The sequence below is a fragment of the Physeter macrocephalus genome, chromosome 18, assembly GCF_002837175.3.
Source record: "Physeter macrocephalus isolate SW-GA chromosome 18, ASM283717v5, whole genome shotgun sequence".
NCBI classification, from domain to species: domain Eukaryota; kingdom Metazoa; phylum Chordata; class Mammalia; order Artiodactyla; family Physeteridae; genus Physeter; species Physeter macrocephalus.
In genome coordinates, this window is record NC_041231.1 from 44,838,288 (window position 1) to 44,849,489 (window position 11,202).

Genomic DNA, 11,202 nt, shown 5'->3' on the forward strand with positions numbered 1-11,202 from the left:
CCCGTGTCCCCTGCATCGGCAGGCGGACTCTCAACCACTGCGCCACCAGGGAAGCCCCCCCAGAATACTTTTTAATTGTGTTATCCATCTGTGTCACTGAGCCATCAAAATGTTCCCCAAATTCCAACATACCAAGTGGCCTTCTGCTCCCAGAAGGGCCCAATGGTTACTGTCCCTCTTTCTCTGTTTATGGAAACCTCACCTGTGTCATCTTTCTAAGCAGATGGATCTGTAAGGGAAGGGCATTTGCTGAATGGCGACAATGCTTAAAATTATGCACTCTTGAAATATTATTATTGAAAACATTTCAATCTGCTTAATTTCAGTGCCCTGGGGCAAGGCCCCACCATAATTACCAGGCTGGAGGGCAGGTGGGACCGCTTGGAAATCCCAGATGCCAGCCCCAGGGGTTGGGCCTTCATCTCACCGGGTAGGGATGGAAGTGGGCTGCCGGAGGAGGAGGTGCAAGAACCGGCCGAGGTGAGGTTAAGGGACTCCAGGAAACTGCTTGGCCAGGCCGACTGGGAGACACGGGGTCCCAGGAGGGCAGAGGCGTGGCCAGAAGCCAGGCAGTCCTGAGCACCAGCAAGCCAGACAGAGGGCGGCCGGGACACCAGGAGCACCATCGCGGGGGGGCCACTGGGGGGCGCCGCGCGGACGGGGTCGGGAGCGCCCGCGCCCACCACACCAAAGAAGCTGCCGCTGGCTGCCAATGGGGGGCGCCGTCGTGGGGCGAGCCCTGGGAGCGGCGTCGCGAGAGGAGCGCCGCGGCTTATCGCTGCTTCTCGGAGATGGAGCTCTGGTGTGGGGCGCTGGCCGGCAGGCGCAGTCCCCCGCGCGCCCGGACGTCCGCCCTTGACCACGCCGGGCTCCTGCTGATGCTACTGCTGTTACTGCTGCTGCTGCTGCTGCTGCTGCTGCGGCCCGCGGGTGAGCCCCGCCCCCGCCCCTCCTCCCACAGGCCTGGCCTCCACCTCTGATCCTCTCCGTCCTTCCACAGGTTGCTTGGGTGCTGGCGAAGTGCCGGGGGCACTGTCCACGGATGCCCCCGCTGACCTTGGCGCCCCCTGTGCCCCCAGTGCCACCTGTCCCTCGGGCGGATGTCGCTTTCCCCGGCAGGCTGCCACTAGCCAGCTGCCCAGGACCCTGCAGTACTCTGCTTCTAAAGCCGACGAAGGTGAGTTCCTTCCCCGTGAGTACTGTGGCCTCCACGCGGGAGGAGGGTGCCCAAGCAGCCTTGAGGACCTTAAGGGACAGCGGAAGAAGGGGCACGGAGAGTGAGAGGGGACCTTCCTTTTACCAGTGCTTATTGAACACCTATTGTGGGCCAGGCCTCCCATGCTGTTGAGGTAGGAGGCAAGGAAGGTCGGGGGAGCCTGGGGTGTGCTCACGTCCTGACTCCCTGAACGGTCTGTGGGGACAGCGCCTCTCCATCCGGCCCAGTCCCTGATCCAGGCTCCCAGCCAAGGCCTTTGGGGGTCTCCAGCATGGCTTTCAGGGAGCCTTCCCTTGTGTGTCTCGGGGCACACCCACAAGACATTCTCTCCAGCAGTGGCTTCCAAGCATGTTGAAGTAAGACCCACATAAGAAATACTTCTCATCCTGGAACTGAGTGCACAGAATTTAACTGTCACAGAAAGTCACACACAGGACCCAGCTGCACCCTGCTGTGCATGCTGCTATTCCCTCTCCTGTGTTAGCCTTTACAGCCGCTGGTGACAGCCCACTTACATTGATCTCACAATCCTCTAATCCATTTGGAACACGTAGGAGCAGGACTGCTGTGGTGTTGGATATGTGCATCTTCAGTTTAAAGAACTTTTTCCATAAAAGCTTTTCCAAAGTGGCTGCACCCATTGACCCGCCCTCCAGCAGTGAGTGAGCAGTCTGGGGCCGTGCTCCTCACCAACACTTGGTATCAGGGACATTTAGTTTTGCTTGGCAGGTGGTGGTGAGCAGAACCTCACTGTGATTTAAGTCCACACTTCCCTGAGGACTAATGGGGCTGAAGAGCTTCTGCGTTCGTTTGCTATTGGGGTTTCATCCTCAGATGTATGTGTTCATGCACACTACCCATTTTTCTCTTAGGTCACCTGCCTTTCTCTCACTGAATCACAGGAGAAGGATCCTAGAGGAGGGGGAGGGGTCTTCCTTGGCTGAAGTAAGGGAACCAGGTGGAAACACAGATGGGTTTGTGAAGGGCCTGGCCAGAGCTGAGGTCTGCTTGACCAGGACAAAGGAGCTAGTGGCGCACCAGGCTGGTCAGCTGGGAACGCCCTGGGACCTAAGCTGTGGGACCAGAGAGAGGGATACCTGGGGAGTGCTGAGGCCCTTCTGAGGCTGGAGACCCCAGTCCTCATGTGAACAACATCATTATGTGATGACCAATGAAGAAGGAGAATCATTGGATGGCTGCAGGCCAGCTAGAGAGGTGGGAGATCAGGCTGAGGGGAAGGAGGAGGGAGAGGTGCTGTGGGATGTGGCTGGAAGGGCCCATTCGTTATCAAGCTCCTTTCGTTTTCCTCCTTAGCCTATGGCTTCTCCTATGAGCGGGACCCCACCCTCAGGGATCCGGAGGCCATGGCTCGGCGGTGGCCATGGGTGGTCAGTGTGCGGGCCAATGGCACACATATCTATGCGGGCACCCTCACTGCTTCCGAGTGGGTGCTGACTGTGGCCCACTGAATGATCCAGTGAGTCGGGGCCTAGATGGATGTGTGGAAAGTCATTGGAGCCACCAGGGCCCCAGTCATCTTGCCAGCTGGCCCATCAGTGGCGGACACCATAGTCCTAGCCCTACCTCACCCTAGCTCTGAGCAGGTGGGGGATGAGTCCTGCAGGTTCCTTCCTGGGAGCTGGGGGTTTCCTCCCCTCACCTGGCCCCCTCCAGTCCTGTGCAGTAATTCCATAGATAGGAAACGGAGGCTTGCAGCCCCTGTCTAGGCCTCCTTCCTCCTATCCGCAGAAAGAATGTCCTAATTCTTCTGCTCCACACCCTTTGTTTCACTTACTCATTCCTTCCTTCATTCAACCAACAGCTTTGGCACTCTTTGAAGCCAGGCCTGGCCTGGGCACTGGGGGCAGAAAAGGGCTGCACCACTCCTCTCAGGTTTCTGGGGAAGACAGACAAGAAGATAGATGCTCACAGGGGAGTCTGGTCAGTGTGGGGATGAGAGAGTGAGCGTGCCCATGTTCTGGGGCCAGGGAGCAGCCTGAGGGTCAGATCTGGCCATGAGGGCTGACCAGTGGAGAAGCGAGCTCCAAGCCTAAGGGACACGCTGAGAAAGGAGGCTGGAGGACAAGGCAGGTCTGATTGCACAAGGTCTCTGTCACTTCCAGGGCCCAGCATGGGATGCTGGACAGAGTCCGTAGTTTGGAACCAGAGAAAACTGGGTCCACGTCCCAGCTCCACACTTCTTAGCTGTGTAACCTTGAGTCAGTCACTTGAGCCCCATTTTCCCTCTCCGTAAAATGAAGGGTTGTTGTGAGGACTGGACCATACAGTGTGTGTGCAGGGCCCCATTCACATCTGTTGTGAGGAGTGGGCTCTGGGTCTTGAAGCAGGTGGGTGGCCTACCTGGATTTGCTCAGGGTGCAACAGTGTGGTGGAGGGTAGGGGGTGCAGGCTGGGGTAGGGTTCTTGGAGCTGATAGAGGACTCTCCTCGCTGTTCCCCTAAGAGTGATGTTACCTATTCAGTGAGGGTGGGGAGTCCATGGGTTGACCAGATATCCAAGTCTACTGTCGACGTCCTGGCACAGCAGGTCATCGTGAACAGCCATTATCGGTCCCATCGGTACTGGTCCGGGGTCAGCCGGGCCAATGACATTGCATTGCCCTCCTTAAGCTTGAGCGGCCACTCAAGTACAACAAGTATGTCTGGCCCATCTGCCTGCCTGGCTTGGACTATGCGCTAAAGGACCACGCCCTCTGCACTGTGACAGGCTGGGGACTCCCCAGGGTTGATGGTAAGTCGGAGCCTCCCCACAGCAGGGTGGGTGGTGTGGGAGAGGACCTGGGTGCAGGCCAGGGTCTACCATGGGCAGATATTTCTGAGACACCTCCCCCAGGGACCCCACCCCCACCCCCATCAGGCTCTCATCTCTGAGGTCTCTTTCCCTTTGAGGGTCTCAGCAGTGAATGTATCATGGCCATTTAGGCCTTATGGGACCCAGATTGCCCTTGAACCCTCAGGCCCAGGCCAGGGTTGTAAATAGGACTTCCTTGAAGGTAGAGGGGGCACAGAGTAGTATCTTGCTGTCTGCACACAATCCCAGGGCATCCATGTCTTGAAGCAGAACAGCCAAGGTGAGAGGAGCAGGGTTCTGTGTCTGTAAAAGGCTCCCCAGAAGATCCCATGTGGCTGGCTAAGGGCAATCTGCACCTAGAAGGTGGGAGTCACTGAGGGTCCACTCATGGCTCCCTCCCCCAGGAGTGGCCCTCAATCCCTCATCATACCAATTTAGGAGCCCAAAGAGCAGGAGTGTTGTCCCAGGGCCGTCCAAGGGACCATTTCCTTATGAGCCCCAGGAATGTCCATTTCCTTCAGGGAACCCCTATTCTTTTCCCACAAGAGAGGCGCCCTTCCCTGTGGCCTCATAGAGCCAGCTTGCCTGAAAGCACCCACAGGGTCTCCAGCCTGGGGTGGGGTGGCTTTTTGTCATGCCTGCCATGGCCTATCTGAGGAATGGCTGGGAATGGTTGGAAGTCACCTGTCCCCTAGGAGCTCAGACTAGGGACAGAGATACAATTGAGAGAGCGAGGAGGGGAGTAAAGAGTGCCTGAGACCCACGGAGGGGAGTCTAGGGAAGCTTAGAGAAGGAAGAGGCCTTTGGGGAAAGCTTGAAGAAAAGGCAGGATTTGGACCTTAGATAGGCCTGGTAGGCTTTGGGGATAGAAGGAACGCAAGAGCCAAGATGCTGAGATCAGAATGGACTCAATGGATAGTACTCTGCAGGATGTGAGACCAGGTCCAACAAGGCCAGATCATGAGTAGCCTGCTCCCAAGGTCTCTATGTCAAGGGGCCCTTGGGAAGCATCAGCTGGAGTGGTGGGTGGCTTAAGCCTGGAGAGATCTCCAGAGCTGCTGTGTGGCAAGGAGAAGAGGCTGGAGGAGTGGCAAAGAACAAAGGGAGGATGGACACAAGGCTGGCGGCAGTGGGCAGGAGCGAAACCGCCAAGCCTGAATGGGGGCCCCTTTCCCACAGGTGTGTGGCCCCAGTTCAGGACCATCCAGGAGAAGGAAGTCACTATCCTGAACAGCACGGAGTGTGAAAGCCTCTACCACAGGTTCTCCAAAATCCCCTCTCTGATTCATATCATCAACTCCCAGATGATTTGTGCAAAGGACGTCAACAGGAACAGTTTTGCTATGTGAGCATCTCTTCCCCCTTGCTCACTTGCCTCCAAGGGCACCTGGCCAGGAATGGGGCTGGGGGCACAGGGAAGGCAGGACCTGCGGGGAGGTGGGGAAGGGGATGGGGATGAGCAGGGGTGCCTGAGAGGGAAGATAGGAAGTTGGGGGAAGGGAGATTTGATGAGGAATGGAGATTGGGAGGACAGAGATGAAGGTTGGGGTGAGAGAGATGGGGAGAGGGGATGGAGGTTGGAGATGAGGGAGAAGAATGGGAGGTAGTGGGAAGATGGAGGGTGGGTGTTAAAGAGATGGGGGATGGAGAACTGGCAAGAGAGAGATGGGAGGTGGAGCCCTTGGAGGAAGGTCTCCTGGGTCAGGACCTCAAGGGCACCCCTCAGCTGTGTGATACTCGGGGGCTGCAGGGAAGGTCTGATGTGAGGGCACCCTGCTTCTTCCTGAGCTGGATTAAGTCTCCCTTGGACCACATCTGGCCTCCTTTTTTGTTTCCCCCACCCCTCCCCACAGGAGATAAGTGGTGAGCCCTTGGCCTGTCCTGTGGAGAGCAAATGGTACCTGGTGGGAATGGTGAGCTGGGGCCCAGGCTGCAAGAAGAGCAAGGCCCTGCCCATCTACCCACACATCTCCTCCTGCCAGCAGTGGGAATGCCTCAACGGGCAGACTCTGCCAGCCCCATCCAGGGCCCTGCTCCTGGCACTCTTGCTGCCCCTCAACCTCCTTGCTGTCCTCTGACACTTGTGCTGCTGTCTCTGGGTGCACCCTCCCTTGCCCAGGCCCCTCCTCACCCTCTGTGCCTAGAATGCTACGGGTGCAGCTCTCACAGCCCCGCAAGGCAGGGCAGAGACTAGGTGCTCAATTAAATGTTTCTCTTCCCCATGCTTCCTCCTTCCTGGGCCTGCTCCAGTGGGAGATGAGAGAACCAGACAGGGGTGGGATGGGTGACTCCGGGCAGTTTATACTGAAAAGGACAGAGCACCAGGATCCGCCTCCATCCAAAGGTTCAGGGTGGCTCCCACAGAAGGTGGAGGGAGTGTGTAGGGATGATATTGGGGTCCGATGATGGAGGGTCAGGCTGAAGCTGGAGCTGCCAGGACACAATGTGAGGCTGGGCATAAGGGTGCAGCTCTGTCTGGGCCGGGGAGGTAAGTGTTCTCCTTGACTTTGGCCCATCTTCTGGCCGGTGGCTAGAACATACCCTGTTATTGCCCTGAAGCACTGTAGTGGACTTTGACCTTCCAGCCCTGTCCCCTGTCTGGAGACTGGGGCAGATGCCCACTGGGATCAGATATTATCCCCACCATCAGCAGACATGCCTGTCCATAAAGGGCTAGTGGAGGCCCAGGTCAGAGGTCAGGGAGGCAGCTGGCAGCGCAGATGTAGCCCGGGCCTGGACTTACCCCAGGCATTACCAGGGAAGAGACAGGCTTCTCTGACTTATAGTGGCCCCTGCTCCTCTGGGCTTCTGCTGCCCAGCCAACAGGAGGGCTCTGGCTTGTATGAGTAGAATGATCTTTGCCACAGCCATATGTATGAGAAGCCCATAGGCTGGAGCCCAAGGGCAGAGTCAGGGTTCCCACTTGGTGGCGCAGTGAGTACTCAGCTTCCACAGCAGGGCCTTCTGTAATCTCTCTGCCCGCTCATGGCTCTAAGACCCCATGCTCCTTCCCCCATGTCAGCCTGGTTCTCTCTTCTTGTGTAATAATGGTCCAGGTCCAGGTCAGAATCCAGGTTTGACTCCTCTGTGTCCCAAGCACCCACTTATTGAAACCCAGGGTGTGGAGCAGTGGCAAGTGGAGAGCAGGCAGCTTCCTCCCTGGTCCTGATGCCCTGCCTCAGGGCTAGGCCCCACTGGCTGCAGCTGACCCTCTGCCTCTTGGCCACCACCTCTCCCACCAGCTCATCCGAATTCAGGCTGGGAGAAAAGTCAGGAGAGGGAACGTCAGCCTGGCCTACACCACCTATCACTGATCACTGCATCACCCTCCATGTAAATGCTCCAGGGATGGGGCATCCTGAGGGGTCATCTCAGGTCACTCGGGTGTGAGAAGGCACTCAGCTTTATTTACAAATCTCTGCAGGCTGCAGAGGCAGCGTGAGCTTTGACAGCAACTCCCCCTGGCTCAGAAATCTCCGGTGTCTCCTTAGTCTCGAGGCCCAGGTCTGAGTACCTCAGTTGATGTTCGCTGCCATCTAGAAACCCCTCTCTGCATCTCCCCTCCCCAAGGATTCAGTCCCCAGGTCAAGTTTGAGCCTTCACCTTCTGGCTAGCAGTGCTTCTTTTTAGGCACTGTAGTTAAGAATGTAAGAGGAAGCTCTGTGCTGTTATATTCAGCAGATGGAAGGCTGGTTGCTGCCTCAATCCCTCACTGCCCCCTGCAGTGATCTGGGGCCCTGACACCTGCTACCACAGCTGAACCTAGAAAGGGCCAGCAGAAAAACCCAAAGTCCCCCTTGGCTTCTCAAATTTTCCCTGGATTCCCAAGATGGGGCCCTTCTCTTTCTGGCCCACTGGCCTCAGCCTTCTGCACCCCTGCAGCCCCTAGCCCTGAGCCCATGGGCCTCATGCTAGGCCCTCCAGCAGCCTCAGCTGCATCACAGCGTGTAAGACAAGTGTATCCATTGCTTAGAGCTCGGTATCTGCTATGCTGGGGGTTCTGCTTCTGGTCTCCCTCTGCTCACTGCCCTGGGCCAGAACCCCTGCCAGGCTTGCGGCAGCCCCCTCACCACCAGAGCTGCTATCCAGCTAAGTCCAAGAACCTTCTGCTGCCCCTGCTTCCCCCAGTGACCCTCTCCCTCCTCATGGCCAGCCTGGTGTGGCCTCACATCTAGCCCATCCAGGTCAGCCATCCCCTTCCAGAAGGAAACCCACATCCCATTACCCCTTTAGCCACTGCTGTTCCTGGCAGAAGAGGGGACAGAGGCATGTCTGGGTGGGTAGAGGCCACTTTGGATCTACAGAGGGACAGTGGCCCAAGACCACCTCTGCTGAGTGGCCACGTGGGTGGGGTGAAAGGAGTGGAGTCCAGGCTGGGAGGCAGCACACCTGGTGCAGTCATATCCTTGACCCAGTAGGCTCTAGGACAGGGTCCTGGGCCTCAGCAACCCCCTCTGAGCAGGGAGAGGGTGTTCTGCAACCTCTATGGTCCATGTATGAGCTTGGAGTCTACGATGTCTGGACTCTGGCCAGGACTATGAGCCCCAGGGCCAGCTAGCCCCAGCCTCCACCTCCAGGAAGCTCTCCTCATTTCCCTTCTTTCTTCTTCTTGGCCTCATTCTTCTCATCCTCCTCTACCTTGATGGCCACTGTATCCACACTGTCCTTCTTCTTCTTCTTCTTACCCTCTGTGGAGCAGAGGAAAAAGAGTGCAACAGGAGTGAGACAGGGTCCTACGGCCTGCACCAGAGCCTCCCAGTCCAGCCCTTCATTCCTTCTTCCTTCCAAATCTCTCCTACCTGCAAAATAGCTCCTTGTTTTCCCTGCCTCACTCTGACCCATTTCGTTGCTCTGGTCTCCAGAAACAGGGCTGGGTCCCCCCCCGAACCAGGTGGAGGGGAGGAATAGGGCAACTGTGGGTGGCAGGATCGAGGAACTGGCCAGCATGGCAGAGTCGGACGGTGGTGGGGCTGGGGGCTAGGCCTGCTCACCTCCAGGGATTTCTGTGAGCTCATTGAGGGGTGGCACAGTCTCTAGTTTGTCCGTGTACATCTTGGCTGCCTTTCGCTGTAGGTACCGGGCTTCAATCTCCTTCCGGGTCCGTGGCACGCGGCAGTTGAAGACACAGCAAAGAGTGATAACTACGGGGAGGACAGAGAAGGCTTGGCAAGGGCCAGAGCTCAGACACCCCAGGAATGGTTCCCAAATTTCAGGCCTGTCTCCATCTACCTATGTGTGTCCTACCCAAGAGACCCTCTCAGGAGGCTCCACATTTTTTTTTTTTTTTTTTGCACGGGCCCAGCAGCTCCGCGGCATGTGGGATCTTCCCGGACCGGGGCACGAACCCGTGTCCCCTGCATCGGCAGGCGGATTCTCAACCACTGCGCCACCAGGGAAGCCCGAGGCTCCACATTTTGACAAAACCCCTGTGGGCTCTGGGATTTTCAAAATATCTTTCCTGAGCTGGGCTGGCTTCACATAGTAGGCCCACTTTCAGGAGGGCCTTGTGCTTGGTTTGTTATTCTGCTGTCACTTTCTTGAAATTCTTAATAATTTTTTAACAGAGGGGCTCACAATTTCATTTTGCACTGGCCCCGTATATTGTGTTACCCGTCCTGGTTCTGGGAGGGGTCTTTCTGACTAGACTGAGAGGTCCTGGAGGGCAGGCAGTGGGCTAGACCATGACTCAAGCTACAGCCTCCTGGAGGGTGTCCTGTGCTTCTAACCCAGGCCTCTGGGCTCCTGTGCATCCTAGTTTTTCCTCCCCAGGCTCCTGAGAGCACCTCAGACCCTGGAGGACATGGCTGCATCCTCCTCAACCTCCCTGAGGACAAGCCAGGGCTGCTCCTGGCTGTGAGAGCACGAAAGAGGGCACAGACCTTGCCCCAGCGCGTTCACCTCAGACAGAGTTATTCCAGGAGTGGTTTTCTGGCTCAGGGCAGCTGTGCCCACGCAAGCTGGGCCAGGGCATGGAGCTGGCCTGTCTAGGGATGGGCAGGGCAGGGCTGCCAGGACCTGGCTGGACTGAGTTTATTTTTCTAAGGCCCCTACAGTCTGACCACCTTGGCCCCAGCCTCAGGGGAGGGGATGGAGCTGCTTCCTATTATAAATCAGATGACCAGACATAACTTCCTGACAGACTCCTAGGGGCAGGAGGGCCAGGCAGGACAAGTCAGGCCTATTTTGGGGAAGATAGATCAGACCCATGTGGCCTGGGCTGGAGCACCCCTTGGGGTCATCTTGTGCAACCCCTTCAGCCAATGTTGTGGTCCCACTGAGTCTCCCCCAGACTCACAGAATGAAAGAAAACAAATGAATGAGATGGTTTCAAAGCCTTTGTGGCTGAGGACAGGACTGGACTCCTGAATAAATGGATGGGGTGTCAACAGCATCCAGGAACACATGGTGGGGGGTTAGTTGTGCAAGGGTCCCAGCAGTAGGTCTGCCTTTCTTACCCAAAGAACTGGGTTCTGGTCCTCTCCAGACCCCTGTATGCCAGAGGTCCAAGGTTGGACCTCCACCCTACTGGCTTGGACCACCTCTTCCAGCTACCCCACCAGGTGCCTCCTCAGGACCATGCCCATGCTCTCTGCAAAGGCTGGAGGCCTGGGCTTTAAAGGGAGCTCAGCCACAGCTATTGGCAGTCAGAGCAGGACTCAAGCACCGCCCCTCACTCCAGGCCTGCCCCACCCAGCCTGGCCTGTTTGCTTCTCTTCAAAGAGGAGAGAAACAAAGTTCCTTGGATCGAGTTCCAGGCCAGGCAGGGGCTTGGGATAGGAGTACCCAGGCTGGAGGGGACCCCGAAGAGGTACCCCATCCAACTCCAGCTCTCTCCACAAGGTTCTGGGGGTGATGTTCCACAAACAGCTGTACCACCTAGGCCCAAGCAGACAGGGAAGTGGGAAAGATGTTTCGTCCCCAGGAGATGGCGTTCCCTACTCCCTAGAGCCCTGCATATAGAGGGTAACAAATGCTAACCTGTTGCTCAGAGGCCTTTGGGACTATCCCTTACCTTTCTCTAGGAAATGGGTTTAGGAGTGGAAGTCAGTCTGTGTGGTTGAGGTCCAAGTGCCTTTTTGGGCCTGACACTGCAACTTTCCTATGTGGCCCCAGGTACTTCTACCATCTAGGGCCAAGCAGAGCCCTGGAGAAACCATTGTGTGTCTTGAGGCCCC

General features: G+C 57.0%; 2 protein-coding genes across 2 annotated transcripts; one reads left to right on the forward strand and one right to left on the reverse strand.

The window, feature by feature from the left end:
• The first annotated feature begins 55 nt into the window (after positions 1–55).
• Positions 56–5,908, forward strand: LOC114484284 (serine protease 33). The gene is given in 6 exon segments (XM_055079497.1): positions 56–773; positions 776–841; positions 844–932; positions 935–1,177; positions 3,847–3,967; positions 5,207–5,908. Coding segments are annotated over 6 exon segments (750 nt in total). The 5' UTR covers positions 56–712; the 3' UTR covers positions 5,377–5,908.
• Positions 5,909–7,414: 1,506 nt separating this feature from the next.
• Positions 7,415–10,844, reverse strand: TMIE (transmembrane inner ear). The gene is made up of 3 exons (XM_028479501.1): positions 10,811–10,844; positions 9,019–9,189; positions 7,415–8,715 (listed from the first exon to the last, which is right to left on the reverse strand). The coding sequence occupies exons 1-3, from the start codon at positions 10,842–10,844 to the stop codon at positions 8,615–8,617; spliced, it is 306 nt and encodes a 101-aa protein (XP_028335302.1). The 3' UTR covers positions 7,415–8,614.
• Between the last annotated feature and the right edge of the window lie 358 nt (positions 10,845–11,202).